Raw genomic sequence first — 19,066 nt, 5'->3', positions numbered from 1 at the left:
AAAGAAGCCAGCATCCGGGTGCCTGGCGTCTGGGTGGACTCAGCTCGCTCTCTGCTACACAGTCGGGACTTTGTTTATGATGATTAATCATCTATGGCCTTGCGACACAGCTCCCTCCCCCCCCCCCCCCAGGCTTTCTGCCCTCTTCTCGATAGTGCAGGGCCCTTGGTCCTCTGTGGAGGCACAGGGGGCATCATGGCTCTGAGCCAGAGGCTGGGGAGCCAGGCCAAGCAAGGTCTGAACCCACAGTAGGCATCTTCCCTGCCTCCACTTCTTGTGGGGCCCACTTCTCCCCAGAAGACATTCCTAGAGAAAGAATGAGGCAGCCTAGAGCCTGGCTCCAGGAGCAGGATGGGCCCCTCCTTGGAGCCAGTCAGCAACAGGCTCAGCTCCATGTTTGGCTTTTAATTATCTTTCCAGTTCTTGGTTATTAATGATCTTGGGCAGTGAGCGGAGAGCAGCCTGGATCTCAAGACTCCTCCTGGCTTACCTGCTGCAGCCCTTCACCCAGAGCTGCACTCAGATTCAGGGAGCGGGAGGGGTCAGGTCCAGGGGGAGCTGGTAGGTCCAGGGGCTTAACTCTCTCACCACCGATGGCTGCATTCAAGGTCAAACTCCCCTCCAAGGCCTCGAGCACTCACCTAGACCCACATTTACCACCTGTGTCTGAGGTCCACCCTCCCCACTGCAATTCTGGACCTGGATCCATGAAGTCCATAGGGCAGAGGACATGAACTTGACTAATGGACGAGGGCCTCCCATTCTTGGCATAGTCCAGCTCTCCAGACACAAATGGAGGGTTTTTAGAAATTTCCCCCCACTCTAGCATCTCAGCTGCTCTCGTGCCTAAAACCAAACAAAAAACTTCCAGTTTTCATGACTCCACCCCCAGTAGTGGAGTGTTTGGAGACTGGAAAGGAGACCCAGCTTCCTGGGATCCAGCAAGGATGTATGGGAAAGGACATGGGGCAGCGGCTGCACGTGCTGTTGGCATTCAGCATTGCCCTCCCCGACCTCCTCCCTGTTACATGGAGGTAATTTCTGCCCTGCCTCACCCAACTTGTCGAGGACAGCAAGGCCTCAGGCTTTACATGTTCACAGTTGGAAAAGGTCTGACGGCACCAATCACACTTACTGTGTTTGTGGAATGAATGGAAGAATGAGTGCTTACTGTACAGAGTCATTGTGGGGCTACATGTTCACCACTGATGTGAAAGCATTTGGAAATTGTAAAAAAGAGCCATCTTTCTAGATGGTCCAGGACTGATGACATGTGACAGAGAAAGGAGGTGGGGCTGGGAGCCCAGAGGGAGGGTGAAGGACTGACACATCCAGAAGATTCTCTGACCATCTCTCCCCCCCCCCCCCAGGGGTCTCAGCACCAGCAAGGCTGAGCTGTGTCTGACCTCGGAAGCCACCTGTGCAAAAGCTTCCAGAGCCAGCAGGCAGTTCGGAGCCCTGCACATCCCCCACGGAGAGAATACAGCCAGCCAGGGCCCAGGAGAGCCCAACAGGCTGCCCACAGCAGACTTCCCTCTGCCATTCCCACTATGACACCGTCAGGCTTCCAGGTGGGCCCCTGGCAAAGCAGGACACCCACAGCCCCTGGCATGAGCCTCTCTTTTCAAGGAGATTGAAGGATGAACTCCATCCGTCACCACCAGAGCCCCCATGCTGAGCACATTTGTCACACCCAGCACCAGGGTGGGTTGGAGCCACTGAATACCAAGCGGCTTCTGCTGCCCAGACACTCCCCCACAGGGAGCTGCCCACCTTCTCTAGGCGGACACCCCGCTGGGATACCCCCAAGGTGCTTTATTGCCTATAGGCTATGGTGCCCCCCTCCCTCCCAGGGATGCAGAATGAGGCAGCCAGGACCAGTGGGTTGTAAAAGATTTGTTTAATGCCCCAGCGCTCTGAGAAGAAACTCCAGTCAGGGAGGGCAGGGGGTGGGGGTGGGGGGACAGCCCCCCGCCCCCACCCCGAGTTCCAGCCACCATACTCCTACACCAGGCCCCCCGCAGTCTTGACTAGAAACTAGCTAATATCAGGGCAGGGAGACATCACTGCTCCCGGTGACTCCAGGACAGGCGGGAAGGGCTTTGCATAAGAGGACAGCAACAGCCCACCCGGACCACACCAGGACCGGAGACCCCCGAGGTCACTCAACTGACCATGGAAGACATCTGTCACTGGGGACCCAAGGCCAGGATTTCAAGGCGGAATCCAGAAACGCCTGCCCGCACTAACCCTGGAAGTGCCAGGAAGAGAATCCAGTTGACCAGGAACCACAGTAGCTGACCCCTCACACTTCTGACTCCAAGCTGGAGATCCGCCTCCAGGTACAAGGTCCAGGAAAGCCATGTGTTCCACAGGCCACCCTGCTGACCTCTTCCAGCCCTCCATTGTCCCTGTAGCCTGTGCTCAGCCCCAGGGTCCTGCCTCTGTGCCCCGGAGGCCCCCAGGCCCCAGTGAGCCAGGGGCCATGGCTGGCACAGCGGGGGAGGTGGGGACAGATGGCCCCCCAGCAAAGCGGCACGTGGGCGTGCAGGCAGGCGTGCTGTCTGTGCGGCCAGACGGGGACCCTGGCCCACACGCTTTCCTGGCAGGCCTCCCGGTAGGACGGCAGCCGCATCGACGGCGCCTGCGCCAAGCGCCGGCAGGCCGGGCGGCCACACCGAGTGGGCAGCGACCGGGGCTGGACGAAGTCCTCGGCCACCGAGCTGGGCAGGGAAGCGTGGCGCGGGCGTGGACCCTGGGCCCAGGCCTCGCGCAACAGGGCCTCCCGCCGAGCCAGCTGCTCCGGCCCGAGTAGCGGCAGGTCCTCTGGCTCCGGGGGCTCCGGGAAGAGCGGGAGGAAGGGGCGCCCCGACCGGTCGGCTCGAGGGAAGGAGCTGTAGTGGCAGCGCTCGGGCGACAGGGGGCGCGCTGGGAGCGCGCGCCGCTCGGAGGCCGAGAGGTGCCGCCCGCCGCGCCCGGCCTGCACCGGCCGTCGCACCTCCCGGGGCGGCCTGCCCGACACCCGGGACACGTCTGGCGGCGACGGCCCAGGCGTCGGAGGGCGGCCCGGGAGCTGCGGAGCCCTGCGCCCCAGCGCGGCACGACCCCCGCCCGGCGGCCCCCGGCCCGGGGGGCTGGGCGCCGGGGACGGGCCGGGCGTGGGTGGCCGCGGGCCGGGGCAGGCGGGTGGCGGGGGAGCGCGGCGGCTGCTGCCCCAGCTCTCGATGGTGCGCGTGGCGCGGTCCAGGGAGCTGCTCACGCCAGCGGTGGTCACCATGTCACGCGCCGCCTGCAGCATCTTGAGCACGCTGGCCTGGGCCGAGCCGGCGGTCAGGTCCGGGCTGGGCGGCCGCGCGGGGCTGGCCAGGCTCTGCACCCCGCTGAAGCAGCTGTAGATGCCCTGGGCAGCCGGGAGGAGACAGCCATGAGTGGCCAGCTCCTCTCAGGGACCTCCCGCCTCCCGGTCCAAGCACCAGCCCAGGCGTCCGAAGTCGTAGGAAGCTACTAACATTCGTTAAGCGCCTCCTATGCGCCCGGCACTGCGCCACTGTGAGAGCAATTGCCAGGGAGCAATCTGAAGCTCCGAGAGGTTATCTCTTCCTAAAGGCACACAGCTTGTAAATAGCAGTGAGGGTTCGAACCCGGTCAGCCTGGCTCCGAAACACTGCCCAGCCTGCGGCAGAAGGGCTCTGCTTCTCTTCTGCTGTGTGATGCTGGAAGGCCCTCAGTTTTTACCTCTGTAAATGGGGCCATAGCCAGCTCTGACTTATCTGGGTTGGCGCCCCTAAAGCTGGGACCTGCCTGGGGTGGGGTGGCACCCACCCTACTGAAAGCCAGCAGGAAGTCCAGCCGAGACGTGTTGGGCACTGAGTGGCGCAGTTTCCAGTAGACCAGGTGCTCCCAGGCAAAGACCAGCAGGGCCAGTCCCATGGCCACCAGCAGCATGTAGAAGACGCCCGCCATGTTGTCGATGTCCAGCTTGCTGCTCATGACCTCGTTCTTCTCGTTCTGGCAGATCCCCGAGAGCCACACCGTCTCCAGCTTCTGTGTCTCCCCTGGCGAGAGGCGGGAGCGGGGGTGGGGGCACACCTGGCTCAGGAAAGACCCTCCCAATGCTCGCCCAAGCCTGGAGCAAGGAGGGGTCTGGAGCCAGCCCCTTACAGGACCACAGAGGGATCTAGCCAGCAAGGGCAGGATGGGGGTGGGGGAAGGGAGGTGGCAATGAGCAGGAAGAAAGGAAAGCAGAGTGGGGGCTGGGGTAGACAATGCCAGTCTTGGACATGCCCCCCCCGCCCCCCCCCCCCCACACACCCAGTAAAAGCTTGCAGATGTGGTATGTTACCTATCATTCACACCTGGGTCAAACCTATTGGTCATCTACAAGCCAGGCACAGAGCTTGGCACACAGAGACTAAAAGCCCAGGTCCCCTAGGACATCCCAGCACCTTAACTGCTATCACTCTCAATCTGTGGCACTGATGGAAAATCAGTTTGATCTCATAGCGCTGAAAGCTCTGGGTTTGGGGGCAGGTTCCGCTGTACTGCTTACATATGTGAGCCCCCTGTCCCAAGGCAAGCCTGAGCCCCAGCTCTGGGATGAGGCAGGCCCTTGGCACTATCCTAGGTGATCTCAAGATGGAAATGGCCGGGACAGGGGTCTAGAGAAAAAAGACAGGATGTCAGCCTCCCCCAAGCCCCACTGTGTGGCCTGAGCTCCTTCCTGTCTTCCTGCCCTCCAGGGAGCCTCCCGAAATCCTATTTCCCACTCCCTCCTGGCAAGCCCACCCCTTCCCCAGGTTTCCATGTGGTCCTTCCAAATGCCACCCTCCCGTCCTCCCTGCCCCAGCCTCACTCCCAGAGACCTCTTCCTGCCCACAGGCCCTGGGACTCAGAGAATGGTAGTGGAGATGCTGACCGGCCATCAGGCAGCTGTCCCCACCTCAGGTTCCACGGCCCACCCTGGACCCCAGGCCCCCAGCAGCAGCACCCACCATCCCCCAAGAACTGCAGGAGCGCCAGGTCTATGGCCCGCTTCCAGTGGGAGTCCTTCTGCATGGCGATGCCGTAGCCAGTGGTGGCAAAAACCTTGCCAGAGCCAATGGTGACCAGCTTACAGCCCTCGTCCTTGCCTGCCATGTAGTTGAGGACAGCAGCATCATAGATGAAGGCATCCAGCTTCCTGGGGACAGGCCAGGGGTCATGTGAGGTGAGGATACCCAACCTGGGGCCTGACAGGGGTCTGGGCTGCAGAGCCCAGCAGAGCCCGCTGAGCACTGACCAGGCGGGATGGGTGGGCAGAGACTTCTCTGGTTCCCCTGGATCCTGAATGCAGAGAAGAGTCTTTTCCATAGCTCAGGGACCCCACCTCCCCTCCTCTCAGAGAGGCCAGGGGACCCTCCGCCTCCAGAGAACACTCCCTCCGTGCCCAGCCCCTCCGTCTCCCTAGGACCCTAAGAAGGTCACAGCCACCACTCAGATGAAGGCTGAACCCTGCTCAGTATCTCAGCTGCATCTGTGGGCCAAATGGTGGGCCTCCAGTTTTGCTTGAAACTTCACTCTGCCCCCAGACCTCCCTCCCCCTTCCCTACGAGTCCTACAGGACACCCCGGCCTCCATGTCTCCACCTGGGGTCTCCCAGACAGGGCCAGAACTGAGGCTGGTCAACGGGGAGACATGTGGGTAGAGACGGTCAGAGGGTGGGTGCAGGGCTGAGGACCCACCCCATCTTGAGGCTGGTGAGCGCATCCTCCACCGAACGCTGGTTGAACTTGACCATGTGGGTGTGCATCTCTCGGTAGTTGCTGCGAATGTTCCGCTCTGTGCTGCCGTTGGGCACCGTGCCGAAGCGGAAGGGTGGGTACTGATCTTGAGGCCGCTGAAACTGCGGGCAGAGAGCAGGCGCCATTCGTCACCTCCGTCCAAGCCTGCGGACACACCAGCGCTCCCCGACCCCATCCCCGGCGCCCAGCCCTGGAGTCTGCACTTGCAGAGTGAGGGCACAGGAGTCTGAGAGAGACCGTCCGGGCCACTCCTGCGTTTTACAAACGGTGAAACCTGAGGCCAGGTCAGGAAGAGACTCACCCAAGGCCACTCTGTCGGTGCACCTGAGCCATCCGCCCCCTCACCCCAGGCCCCAGCCCTCCCCTCAACCAGGTCTCCAGCTCCTTCCTACTCCCTGCTCCATTTCAGATTCCCCTTTTGTGTCCCACAGGCCTACCCCTGCTCTCAGCACCCCTTGCCCTCTGCTAGCTGTAGCCCCAGAACCTTCTTATCACTGAGGCCAGACACAGTGTCGATGTACTGCTCCTGGATCATAAAGGCGGCCAAGTTGGCGGTGTAGCTGGCGAGGAAGATGACGGCGAAGAAGGCCCAGACTAGGACCATGATCTTGCTGGTGGTGCCTCGGGGGTTCTCGATGGGCACCGAGTTGTTGAAGACCAGCGCCCACAGCAGCCACACAGACTTGCCGATGGTGAAGGATGGGCCCCCAGACTCTGGGGGTGAGAGGGTGGGCACAGAGGGACCCCAGTCTTCACTCTGTCCTGGGTGGGGCCCTGTCCCCAGCCATCGCCCCTCCAGGGCAAGCCAACCCACCTTGTCTCCCTTTTCTCTCTCTCATTCTCTCCCTCTCTCTGTCTTTCTCTCTCTCTCTCTCATATATCTGATTGGCCCCTGCTTGCTGTCCAAAAGCCAGATACCTCCCCCAGGATCCAGCCTTCTCTGTAGGGCCCCTGTAGCCCTGAGCCCACCCGTCCAGAATGCTCCCTCCCTCCCAGGCCTAGGTGAGAGCTTACTCTTGCCACTGGTGAGGTTCTGGTTGTAGCTGACAGGGCTGAAGTACTCAAACATGAAGACCGTGATGGCCACCACAGTGAGACACATGACAAACATCATCACCCACACTGAAGGGCTGTAGGGCTCTGGGAACAGAGGGAGGCAGCTCAGAGGCCTCACTACTGTCCTTCCCACCCACAGCCCAGAGCACTGGGTGCAGACAGGTGCGTCCACATGGTCAAAGTGGGGCCCGTCAGCCCCGAGGACTGAGCCAAGGGGTCTCTGACTCTCAGAGCAGCAGGGCCCCGGGAGAGACCACCCCCAAGAGAGATCAGGCTCTCCAGCATTTTCTGTCTCCCCTTCCCCTCTGCCCTGGGACCAGGTCCCATCACCCCACCCCAGGAAACTTCCCTTTGACTACACATCTCCCCTGGATCCCACACCGACCCCCAACTTCCTTTCACAAAAAGGGAGTTTATGCCCCATGCTCTCTCCCCTTCCTCTCCCACCCCCTTGCCTGCAACCCACTCCATCTCCCATCTCCCTCCTCCTCCCCACCCAGCCTGATCCCAAGTATCACCAGCATGCCCAAGGAATTCTCTTTCCCTCTCCTCCCTTGCCGGCCAGCACTGCTAACCACACTCCTGTTCTGGAAGTGCCCTGCCTGCCCCAGCGTTGATGGCTGGCTGTTTGTTCTGCCTGGAATCAGGGTCTCTGAGATCAAGTCTCACTCTTGATCCTCCTGACAGGGCCCCGAAGCCCCAGGAGCTGGGGAGACCAACTGAGCTTCTCGGACCAATCTGTTCAGTGGCTTCAGTCTCCCAGAGCAAGCAGGCATTACTGCCATAAGCACTGTGTCCTTTGCCGCAATGCCCATCCCGTGGGGGTGGGGCTTGTTGTCTCTTACGCAGCTGAGGAATCCTGATCAGAGAGGTTCAGTGACTTGCTCAAGGCCACACAGCAGGAAGGGGATTCTCTCCTCTGCTCCTGGCTGAGGCTTGCCTGTCCTTGGGGCTCTCTGAAAATCCCCCACTCCAGGGCCCACTGACTTCCTGACAGGACGCTGGGCAGCGGCCAGGACTGTGGCTGTCTCCCCAGCAGCTAGTGTGAAGCCTGGCACGAAGGGACTTGCCCCACGAGGCTGAATTCCTACTGTTACTTCCCACTCTCTGGGTCGGTTCCTCCAGCTCCCTGTGAAGCTTCTCCCCTGGTGTATCCCAGCCTACGAGGCGCCTCCTGAAGTCGGCCTGCCTTCCCCGTTTCCCTGCCCCTCACAGTGACCCCTCCACCCTCCTTACCCAACACTCAGACTCAGATGGAACACGGACTTCGCCTCCTATCCCTCTGCATCCTACTGTCCTGCAGCTCAGGCCTCTGGCCAACCTCCAAGGCACCCGCGGCTGCTGCGCTGGCCCTCTGAGGCCCACCCCAAACTCCCCATCTCTGCGCCTGCGCCTCAGACCCCAGAGCCATCCCCGCCCACCCAGAGCCGCACCCAGGAAGGCCGAGGGGGACACGGTGCCATTGCTGCGTGCCACCATCACACTGATGCCCGTCTCCACAAAAGGCACAGAGAAGTCCACAATCTCGGAACGCTCCTCGTTGATGGTGAGGGAGCCGATGGCCATGTCTGCCCGCTGGTAGTACACCTGGGGTCATGGGGCCGGGCCGGGTTGGAGGAGGGGTCCCACAGGCTGGAGCACTCTCCACAGCCCCCCCCCCCCCCGTCTACCACCCCTCTGACTGAGTGGGCTGTTCCCATCTGGGGTCCTCAGAGCCCCACTTGCACTACTGACCACCCCAGGGAGCATCACTGGTGACAACCCGTCTCCCCTGCCAACTGGGAGAGCCGTGGGAGCTGGCCCCAGGCTCCGCCCTGACTGACCCCCGGCACAGGAACATCTAGGGGTGGCTGAGCGATGCATGGGGCCTGGGGAGCCCACCAGGGGGGTGGGTTCAGGTGGACCGCAAGGGCGGGCCTACCTCCCCGATCATGCCGTTCCACACGCCTCGAACCCTCTTGCCATGCTTGCCGTTGGTCACCAGGTACAGGTCATAGGAGAACTTGACCACCTTGGCCAGCTTCTTGAGGATGTCAATGCAGAAGCCCTTACAGCAGAGCTTGGTGTAGGGGGCCGTGTCACCACTGCTGCCACCAAGAGACCACCAGCCGTCAGAGCCAGCAGCAACTCCCAGTTTGGCAGGTGGCCCCCGCCCCCACACCCAGGCATGAGACACACGCGCCTGCCATCACACGGCAGCACACAGCTCACACCGGGCCTTCCTGTGCCCTCGCACGGACCTGAAGGTGTGGTTGCTCTGCCTGCGGCAGGGCACAGTGTTGGGCACACAGCCGCCCGTGCTGGGGTCGGGGCTCTCCACAATGACAAAGGGCCGCTCTTCCAGCGTGGCCACCGTCAGGTGCCGGCTGTCCACTACAGGCTGCAGGGAGGCACTATAGCGAGGCCACACCGGGTACTTCATGTGGAGGACACCATGGTCCCAGCGACCCACCTGCAAAAGGTGACCAGCTTCAGCCTGGGACCTCCAGCCCCATTACCCCCACCCCCCACCCACTACCTCCTGGTGGGACCTGCCAGGGGCCAAGAGTCCTCCCTCCTTACACTGGAGCTTTGGGCAGGAGCATTTGGAGAGCAGAGCAAGGGGCTGTGCATGGACCAGAAAGGGGGGGGGGGGTGCCTCCCTACAGTCTCCTCCCAGCCTCTGGCCCCCACGCCTTCCCATCTAGCCACCCACTGCTGCTGGCCTGCAGCATCTTTCTCGAGTCCAGACCTGAGACATCTCCCCACCCTCCCCACCCCCCCCCTTGGTACAAAGTCCTTTGCCCAGTACTCAAAGTTTTCCACACTCGGGCCCACCTTACCCCTCCCCACACTTCCTCCTCAGTCTCTACACCCCCCCCCCAAACAAATCACTTTAAAATGTCCAGACCCTTCTGCCCCTCTGTCTATACCAGGCTAGTATCCCTTCCTGATGCCCTCCGACTCAACCCTCCACAGCCCAACCCAAACGTCCCAACTTCTGTGAATCTTTCCCCCGTTTCTTCCTTTGAAGGCAGAACTGGTTTCTGGCCCTCCTCTTCCCCACCCCACCCCCCGTAATGCTTTGCACACATCTCTCCTCAAGCACTGAGCATCCCCAAATCTATTTGTTTACATGTCCGTCTGGCCAGCATAGCTGTGGGTTACTCCCCCAGGGGCCGGACTAGGTGATAAGAGTGTTTGATCAGTTCTGTAGTGAGGGAGGCTAGGGTGCTAGACGAGCCCTGAGCCGAGATGCAGCACCCACCCTAGCGCAGGTGCAAATGTTTCAGCTGAGACCTGAAGGATGAGGGGCTGGATGAAGGCAGAAGGGACCCTCTGCTCAGCTGTGGGACAAGAGGGACTGGGGACAAAATGAGAGGATACCGAGGACCCTGGGCTCACCCCCCTTCTCACCATCTCCCAGAGGCGGTGACGGTTGAGGGCGATCACAACCATGGGTGGGCTGGACCAGGTACCCACCAGGGCTGAAGGAGAAGTCTCGGCCCTCCCAGGTGACATTCAGTAGGTGCCTGCGTTGGGGGAGAGAAACCAGGGTGTCCCTGGTTAGCTCTGCCAGCAGCCCTGCCCAGGACCCCACCTTCCTGGGTCCCCAGGATGCCCCCTCCCCCACTTTCTACGTCACCACTATCACCACCCCCAAGTAGCACTGACTGTGCAATTATTGTTCTTTGTATTAACACCCCTCCCCCTGCAATCCTCACCACACCTCATACCTGGCTTCTTTTTCAGTTGAAGAAACTAAGCCCAGAGAGGTGATGGTTAACTTGGCCCCAGGCACACAGCTAGTGGGAGGTGTAGCCACCCCAGGTCCGCTGAAGCGGCCCCCTCCCCCCTCCGTGCCCTGGGCAGGTGCCCACCTGTAGAAGGCCTTCCGGGCAGGGCTGATGGGCCCGGGGTGGGCCACGACAGTCCCCAGCCGGGGAGGGCAGGGCGCCGTGCTGCTGCCGGTAGCCGTGGGCGCCCAGGGCCAGGATGGCCACGCCGTCGCGGACCTTCTGGCGCAGGCTGAGGCGCCAGCTCTCGGTGACGACGCTGATGAGGCCCACGGGGAAGGCGGCGGGGAGGCGCGTCGGTGCTGCCCAGCGCCAGGCTGGGCACCAGCCACACGTGTCCGGGCCCCACCAGGCCGGCTGCGCCGCCTCGGCGAAGAGCACCTCGGCCTCCCTCGCGCGAGCAGTAGGCCACCAGCACCGGGGCGTCGAGCTGGCGCAGCAGGCGCTGGGTGTGTGCGCGCTGCCCGCCCGGGCCCAGCTCCAGCGTGAGCACGTCCAGCAGCCGCCAGCTCAGGTAGCTGGCGTCGGCGACGGCGCGCACCCCCTCCAGGAAAAGCGCGTGCCCCGGGTGCAGGCTGGTGATGACGGCGAACGCGCTCCAGTCGTACTCCTCCAGCACCTTGAACAGCACCTGCAGCTGCTGCTCCAGGGAAACGCCCAGCTGCAGGAAGGCCGAGCCCGGCTCCTGGGGGCGGGGCGGGGCCTGAGTCGGGGCGGGGCTCGGCGCGCCCCGCCCCAACTTCTGCCTCCTCCTGCAGTCCCCTAATGCGCCCCCGCGTCCCCTAGACGCGGGGCGTCCCGGGAGACCCTGTGCTGCAACACCCGCCTCCCGCCTCGCGCCCCCGATGTGGTCCCTAGCCCCTGCTGCCCATTAGAATCATCTGGAGGGCTTTTTGCGGGCTCGCGCCCGGCCAATGCTGATCAAAGCCCAGCAGCATCAGCTGTCCCCTGGGAGCGTGTCGGAAATGCACATTCTCGGGCGCATCGCACACCTACTGGATCAGAACTCTGGGGATGGCGCCCTGAATCTGTACCTTGACACGCTCTTCAGGTGATTCTTGAGCCCGCTAGTTTGGGAAGCAATGCCTCAGACCAACTGAACCAGACTCTCAGAGATGGGACTCTGGGCGTCTGTATTTTTCTAAAGCACTGTTAAGACAGCCACCCACGCTGAGAGCTACTGCCAGGACCAAAGCTTCCTAGGAAAACACCCCACGGAGCCCTGTGGGTGAGAAGGTTCCAACTCCCCACTGCCTCCACCATCACAAATGCCAAGGGCACGCCAGCTCGAGCCTGGACTAGCGCAATCCCCTGCTAACTGAGGGGTCCCTCCTGCCACCGCAGGCCCTCCAAGATTTCGCCACACTGCGACTGCTGTCCCCGTCTTTAAAAAAGCAAACCGGGGACAACCCTACAGGACAAGTAACCCAGTTCTTCCCACAGGCAAATTGCAAGAAAAAGAGATGTTGTAGGATCCTAGAGATTGTGGCTCCGAAGCCACGTCAGCCAATCGCCACGTGGACACCTAACTGGTTTCTTGATTCAAGCAACCAAATTTAAAAATAAGCACTTAAGATGTTTGTGAAACAAGGGGGGAATTTGAACGCCGGCTGGATATTTGATGATGTTAAGGAGTTTTTATTATTTTCTAGATGTGATCATGTGGTGGTTCGGTTTTTAAGCCCTTATCTATTAGAGATATATACTGACATACGTCTGGATGGGACAGTAGGATGCTTGGGCTTTGCCTCAGAATGACACAGAAGAGAGGGGAGTAGCGGGGAGAAGGATGGGGCAGGGTTGGTCAGGGGTGGACGGTACATGGGGTGATTATACGCTTCTACTTTTATGTATGCTCAAGTTTCTCCCTAATAAAAAATAATCATAAAAGAAAGGCAAATCAGATAGGTCTCTCCCCTCAACACCTTCTTTGGCTCTCCAGTTACTTAGGATAAAACCCAAATATCTTCCTGCGTGCTCAGAATCCCACCCCCGTCTCCAACCTTCTCTCAAATCCTCCCAGCTCCTTCCACCTAGCTGCCTTCACACCATCTGATGCCTCCGGTGGGAACACTGCCCCCCATTTGAGCCCCCCCACACACACACACACCTTGCCAACTCTCCCTCATCCTCCAGGCCTCAGCTTCTATATGATTTCTTAGGAGACCTTCTGACCAACGCTCTACCCAAACGGGGCCCTCTTAGACCCTCCTGTGTTTTTCCTTCAGAATGCTTGTCCCAGCTGTGACTGTAGATTAGCGTGTCTTTAGAACTTTGTCTCCACGGGCTGCAGATCTGTGAGGGCATGCCTCCCCCATGCTTGGGACAGCGGCCTGACACTGGGTGTTCCCCTGCAGGTTACCTGCAGCGGATCCCCTGCCCAGCCTGGCCTCTGCCCCTGAGTCTGGAGCTTGACCGAGGAAGGCCCGAGAAGCAGAGAGAAGGTGGGCCGGGGCTTCCCACCTAAGCCAGAGGTGAGCTTGCCACCCACCCCGCCTCATCCAGACACAATGTGAAAGCAGCCCAGAAAGTTTATCTTCTAGAACATGAGAACATAATTGCCACAGCCTCTTCCCCCGTCACACCTTCAGCCCCCACCACCTGCTGGTACCACCCAATCCCAGCTTCCCAGAGCTGAAGTCTCTCCCTGGCCCAGCCTCAGCCCCACTCTTGCAGCCCCAGCCCGGCTCCCGGCCCAAGGGATGAGGGGACATGAGTTTGGACAGGCACCTTGGGGGTGAGGACCACAGCAGAGCCCCCACTGATGCTGAGGATGGGCACATGGGTCTGGGAGGAGATGAAGTCCAGGATCTGGGCCACGGCCTCGGTGCCCACGTTGTCCTCAAAGACGATGCCATGGACGCGGGCAGCGCCTAGGAGCCCGCAGATCTGGGTGAGGAGGCTGCTGGGATTGGTGTTGTTGACCCCCACGGTGAGCGGCTGGATCTCCAGAGGCAGGTCCACGAAGCTCTGGGAGGTGAGGCGGGTACGAGCTTGGGCCTGCGGTGGCCCCGAGCTGCCAAACACTACGGCCACTGTCATAGCTTGCTCACCCTGCCCCGGGCCCAGCCCTGCCCAGGCACCGAGGAGTGAGGCGAGCAGCAGGGCGGGCCCCAGGGCACCACCCATGTCCACCAGAGGGTCCTGCAGAGAGATCAGGGTGGGTACAGGGAGGGAGACAGAAGCACGAAGAGAAAAGATGAGCACACGGTGGGGGCGGGGGGGGAGGGGGAAGGGGGGAGGAGTCAGAGACACACACATCCCAAGGATGAAAGAAAAAAGGAGAAAACCTCCCTCCACAAAGAGAGGCAGAGAGGGAGGGAGAGCCAGACACAGATAAAGAAAAAGAGACAGGTTAGCTGAGCGTCCCCAGGGCTCTCTGGAGGGGTGGGGGCAGGAAGAACGTTAGTCCCCATCAGTGCTCATGACTTCCATTCTGCTGTTGAACACTTTGCTCGGCCGCAAAGGCCAGAGCCTTGGAAACTCATCTGTCTGGGCCCTACCCTGGGAGGACACACTGAAAATGCTAGTCTGGTGTCCAGGTGCATGGATTTGAGTCAGACAGACCTGAGTTCAAGTCCCAGCTCTGCCACTGACTAGCCGTGTGGTCCTGGGGAAGCCACTCAGGTAGGTTTTCTTGAGATAACATGGGACCTACCTCACAGCAGCATGGGGGCTCCCCACTGCTATCAGCATCCTTATCCTACAGCGACAGCCCACATCCAGGTGAAAGAAGGCAGCTTCTGTGACACTCTCTGCCCTGCCTCCATGTTCCCCATCCTAAACTGAAACTAACATCCCTAAGGGCCCTGCTCTGCGTGGCCCTGCTTGGCATAGAGCCCCGTCCTCCTGGGCCTCAGACACCCCCACTCAACTTAGTAGTTGAGTGGCCTCAACTTAGTAGTACCTACTCCACAGCAGGGCTGTGACACCACTGACTTGGTCAGGACTCAGGGTCACCTGGGACCCTGAGGTCTCACACACGAGCTGTTTCCCCAGGCCGTCGCTAGTGTGCAGGATTTTTTTGACCTCACCCAAGGGCGTGATGCGTATCCCTGCTAAGTAAACATCATTGCTTTGGATTGGAACCAACAGCCAAGTCAGTGAGTGGTGCCCACTGATGCAGCTCTCTCTCCCAGCTGGACATCGGCCATGGCAGTGCCACCCCTTTCCATCTTCATCACATCCCCAGCAAAACTTCTGAACGGGGGATGCCAAAGGGACCAGGAGCCAAAGGGTGACCAGGGTGAACCTGGTTTAATTTAGGCTGAGAAGACAGGATTTTTGGCAGGGGAGGGAATGGATACTCATTGTGGTGCCCTTGAAGTCCCCCCACACACACCCCCGTGTATGGTTTCCTGGTACATCGACTCAGAATGTCAGCCCGGACACATGTATGAGTCTGAGATTGCAGCCCAAGCCACACCACACCACACCTCAGCTACCACCAATCAGGGATCTCAAGTCATACCCGCAAAAGGGACTGCCATGTCCCCCCTCCCTTGCCAGGCCTTTCTGTGCCCATCTCTGCCCACAGCCGGGTCCCAATAGGTTCCCTACCCCCTGGGCAGCCCCAAGCCTCCCCCGGCTCTGCCTCCCAGCTCTGAGCTCCAGGTCTGTGCTGTGCAGCCACCAGTCACATGTGACTATGCGCACTTGAAATGTGGCTCCTCTGAACTGAGGTCTGCTCTAAGGGCAAAAGACATTTTGGATATTGAAGACTTAGCATGAAAACAAGAACGTGAAGTATCTCAATATTTTTTATATTGATTACGTGTTGAAATAATGTCACATGCACTGAGTTAAACATATACCGCTAGAACTAACTTCACCCGTTTCTTTTCACTTTTTCTAACGTTGCCACTAGAAAATGTAAAATGATGCATGCAGCTCTCATTTTGCTTCTTTGGAAAAACGTGACTCTAGATGCAGGATCCAGGCCCTCCCCCAACTCCTAGGGGGCCCTGCCCCCAGAGACTCCCCCTGTGGGAAGGTGTCCCCTGGGACTGGAGTTGAGAAGAGGAAGTTGAGGCAGGTGGTGCCTCCCGTCAGGAGTGAGCACAGAATGCGACTGGACGGGAGGGGCTCCTTCAGGCAAATTTCTGGGCTTCAAAGAGCAACGGGCAGATTCAAAGAGGTTCAGACCCCAGGGTCTTATCACCACATGACATCCAGTCTCCCCACAAGGCAGGAGGGTCATAGCCCCAGCCCCGGCCCCCCACCCCTCCACCTCCCATCCACCACCCCACCCTCCCACCCCACTGATCTGAAGCGTTGCTCAGAGGGCCACCGCACCCTCTCCTCAGACAGCACAGCTGCTCTCTGGTGCCCACAGATGAAGTCCAGACACCTTGGTCCCATGATTAGGGCCCCACACACCCAGACACCAACGCATTCTCTCCCCTCCATCGACTCCATGCTCCTGCCAGTCTGTTAGCCAGACAGCCCCCACTGTCATCATCCCCAGGTCCCTGCTCTGTTGCTCCCTCTAGCTAGAATGTCCTCTTCCCATGGCCTCTCTCTTGCCTACGCAACAAAATTCCAGAATTTTGAGGGCCCAACCTAAATCCCTCTCCCACAGGGCACCTGCCCTAGTCCCTCTGGGCTCTGGACACAGCAGGTGACAAGACATAGGGCCTGGGTGGGGCTGTAGGCCACCTGCCCTTCCTACCCCTACCCCTCAGAGGCTGGGAAGCTCCCTACTATGCCACTGGCAGGTATTTGCCCACCAGATGATGCCCCTGCCACACACCTGACTTTGTCTTAGGAACCTCTGCCCCCTCCCTCAGCGTCTCGCATCTTTCGCTAACAGGCTAGTAAATTACTGAACGCCGAGACCACAAAAGGACCCAGGGGAGGGGGGCAGTGGTCAGTCCTCTGAAACACTCAGCATCACCTTGAGCTGCCTGAGAACCTCCGCGTGCTGAGGGCTCTTCTCGCCCTCCAACCCCCTCCCCCATTCCCAGGCAGGCTCCCGCACACGGATGTGCGCACAGGCACACTCACACACCAGACACTGGTGGTTCCCCCGCCGCCCCCCGCCGCCCAGGCCAGGAGCTTTGGCCCCGGGAAGAGGCCCCACCCACCAGCTGCGCTGCTTCGGGGCAGCAGGGGGATCCCGGCTGCTCGGCCCCGTTATATCCACAGCCCTTTGGTAAGCGGCCTCTCCTTTGCCGTCGGGTTTCCTTCCCTCCTGCACTTCCGCTGAGCTAAAAATCCGAACCCAGGCGTCAGGGGAAAAGACCGCCGCTGCATCTCGCTCCCACTGGCGCGGGCACCAAAGTCTCCCTCCAAGATTAACTACCCCGCCCCCTCCACCTCCCCGCCGATTCCGCCCTGGCCCCCCGGGGGGCGCCCCGCCCCCTCCCCTTGGCAGGAATCTCTTACACTCGGGCTGTGAAGTTCGGGGTATTTTTAGGCCGGCGATAAATAATTCATAGGGAACGTGGCATCAGGCTCCCCCCGCGGGAGGACGGGGCGCGAGCGGCGAGAGCCACCGTCACCCGCGGCTCAAGGACACTCGCGATGCGGCGGCGGCGGCAGCGGCGGCGACTCCGGGCTCCGGGACCCGTGCCACGCCTCCTGGCGGCCAAACTGGGCACCACGTCCGCGCCCCCCGCCGCGCTGCTACACCCCACCCCCACCCCGCAGGCGTTCCCGGCTCTCGGCCCCCACCCCCACTCACCGCAAGCCCCGCAGGCTGGCGGGGGGCGAGCTCGCCTGGCTGACGGGGCTGTGGGCCGGGGTGCCAGGGCTTGGGGTGAACCCAGAAGTCTGGTCTCCAGCCTGCCGGACTCCCCTTCACGCTCCTATTCAAATTCTTAGTACGGAGTTTAGGAGCAGACTTGAAACCGACTGGCGCAGCCAGAAACTAGACGGGCTCCGAGATAGAGAGCGCGAGCCTTCCTCGGTTTCCCTGTGGAGCCAGCGGAGGAGACCGAGCCAGGGTGTTACCACCATGGGAGGGCTGGGGCACCCAGCCAGAAGTCCTGCCGGGACAGCAGGGCTAGGAAGCAGGGTGGATCAATGGTGTGAGCGTCAAGAACCCGGCTGGGAGCCCCGCGTCTTCGCTCACCGAGCAGGACCTCTGGAAGGGTCCTGGGACGCACACCCTTGGGGATTTCCTGGCTGCTTGATGCCTTGCCTTCACAAGGCCTCCCAGGCCTGGGCACGAAACGCCTTCTGCAGCAGGAGGCTCCGGGTTTCCCTTCCCCGCCGTCGGGGATCCTTGTCGAAGCCCCGGGAGACCTGAGCATACCCGCTGGTGCGACAGCCAGGGCCCAGCGCTGCGGGGCTCACGGTTCTCCCATGGTCCTCTTCGCCCAGCCTTCCTTTTGCGCCCTCGGAGCCCGGGTCCACCGGGCGTTGGGTCAGCATTTGGGAAGATCCCACCACCCCGTGAACCCCACGCTGATTCCCTGAGGTCAGAGGAGGGAGCGCTATGCCGGGCGGGGGAGAGGAGGAGGAGAGCTGGGGGGATAAGGACCCGGGGGACTCGCAGCGTGCGAAGGGGCGGGGGAGTGTCAAGGGAGATGCGCGCAGAAGGCGCTCAGCAGACCTCCGGGAGGCAGGGGCCCAGCTCCCGGAACCACCCACAGCCCCCTTTCGTCCTCTCTGCCCAGGCCCTCTCCAGCCCCCTCCGCCCGGTCGCGGCCCCAGCCCCCGGCCGGGCTCCCCGGCCCAGCGGGCTTCCAGCAGCAACAGTTGCGGGGGCCGGCAGCCCGGACTCCCGCGTCCCCGCACCGCCCCCTCCCCCGCGGCGCCGCGACGCCCGGCGAAGGAGGAGCTGGAGGGCTCCGCGACCGGGGAGACGAACGTCTTGGGCGCCTCACCCGCGTCCTTCCCTCGCGTCCGCCTCGCGCCTGTCACCTCGGCCTCCCTCTCTCGCCTCCTCTCCATCCGCCCCGGGGCCGAACCCCAGGCCCGGTCCCCGAGGGTCCCGGTGCCCCGGGCCGCCCCCTCCTCGGGCTCCCCGCGCCGGCCAGACTGTCCCCGGGACTCCCGCGTCTGTCTCCGCCGTCCTTGCCCGCGCGGCGCCCGAGCCCAGCCCCAAGTTGGCGGCGAAGTTGGCGTCCCCGGTTCGCCACCCGCCACTCACCGGGGGGAAGGGGCGCTGCGCCCGCGCCGAGAGCCCGCGCCGGCCGCCTCCCGCGCGCTGCATGTCCCGGCGCCTCGGCCCCGCGCCCTGGCGCGCTCCGTCCTAGCTCGGCGGGCACCTGAGCCCGGGCAACGCGGGGCCCGTGTCCGCGGCGCGGCCTGGCGGGCTGGGCAGGGCCGGCCCCCGCCCCGCGCCCGGCGCCCCGCGCCCTCCCGGGGTCCGCTCGGCGCCTGGCTCCGTCCCGGGCTGGGCGGCACGCCGCGCCTCTGGCTCCCAGGGCTCGCCAGCCGGCTGTGGCTGAGCGCTCGCCGCCGCCCGCGCGGGCCCGCCCCGCCGGGGCCCGCCGCCTCCGCCCC

The 19,066-nt window shown here is 61.9% G+C and overlaps 2 protein-coding genes across 2 annotated transcripts; both read right to left on the bottom strand.

Moving 5' to 3' along the window:
- Window positions 1-1,885: 1,885 nt before the first annotated feature.
- GRIN2C (glutamate ionotropic receptor NMDA type subunit 2C) lies at window positions 1,886-18,975 on the bottom strand. The gene is given in 16 exon segments (XM_019466299.2): window positions 1,886-3,400; window positions 3,823-4,055; window positions 4,992-5,179; window positions 5,721-5,881; window positions 6,265-6,494; window positions 6,795-6,920; window positions 8,270-8,423; window positions 8,758-8,923; window positions 9,077-9,288; window positions 10,233-10,274; window positions 10,276-10,348; window positions 10,697-10,740; window positions 10,742-10,900; window positions 10,902-11,297; window positions 13,343-13,756; window positions 18,711-18,975. Coding segments are annotated over 16 exon segments (3,756 nt in total). The 5' UTR covers window positions 18,774-18,975; the 3' UTR covers window positions 1,886-2,305.
- On the bottom strand, window positions 17,303-18,704 carry LOC128774225 (collagen alpha-1(VII) chain-like). The gene is made up of 2 exons (XM_053892772.1): window positions 17,688-18,704; window positions 17,303-17,528 (listed from the first exon to the last, which is right to left on the bottom strand). The coding sequence occupies exon 1, from the start codon at window positions 18,509-18,511 to the stop codon at window positions 17,759-17,761; it is 753 nt and encodes a 250-aa protein (XP_053748747.1). The 5' UTR covers window positions 18,512-18,704; the 3' UTR covers window positions 17,303-17,528; window positions 17,688-17,758.
- Window positions 18,976-19,066: the final 91 nt, after the last annotated feature.

Source organism: Panthera pardus, unplaced genomic scaffold (genome assembly GCF_024362965.1).
Source record: "Panthera pardus isolate Hobbes unplaced genomic scaffold, ASM2436296v1 HiC_scaffold_3, whole genome shotgun sequence".
In the NCBI taxonomy this organism is placed as follows: Eukaryota; Metazoa; Chordata; class Mammalia; order Carnivora; family Felidae; genus Panthera; species Panthera pardus.
Note: the sequence above shows the minus strand (reverse complement) of the source record. Positions and strands in the feature narration are given on the sequence as shown.

What these genes read in the sequence shown, in the direction of transcription:
- LOC128774225 (XM_053892772.1), bottom strand. Translation starts at nt 18,511, where the DNA reads ATGGAGAGGAGGCGAGAGAGGGAGGCCGAGGTGACAGGCGCGAGGCGG.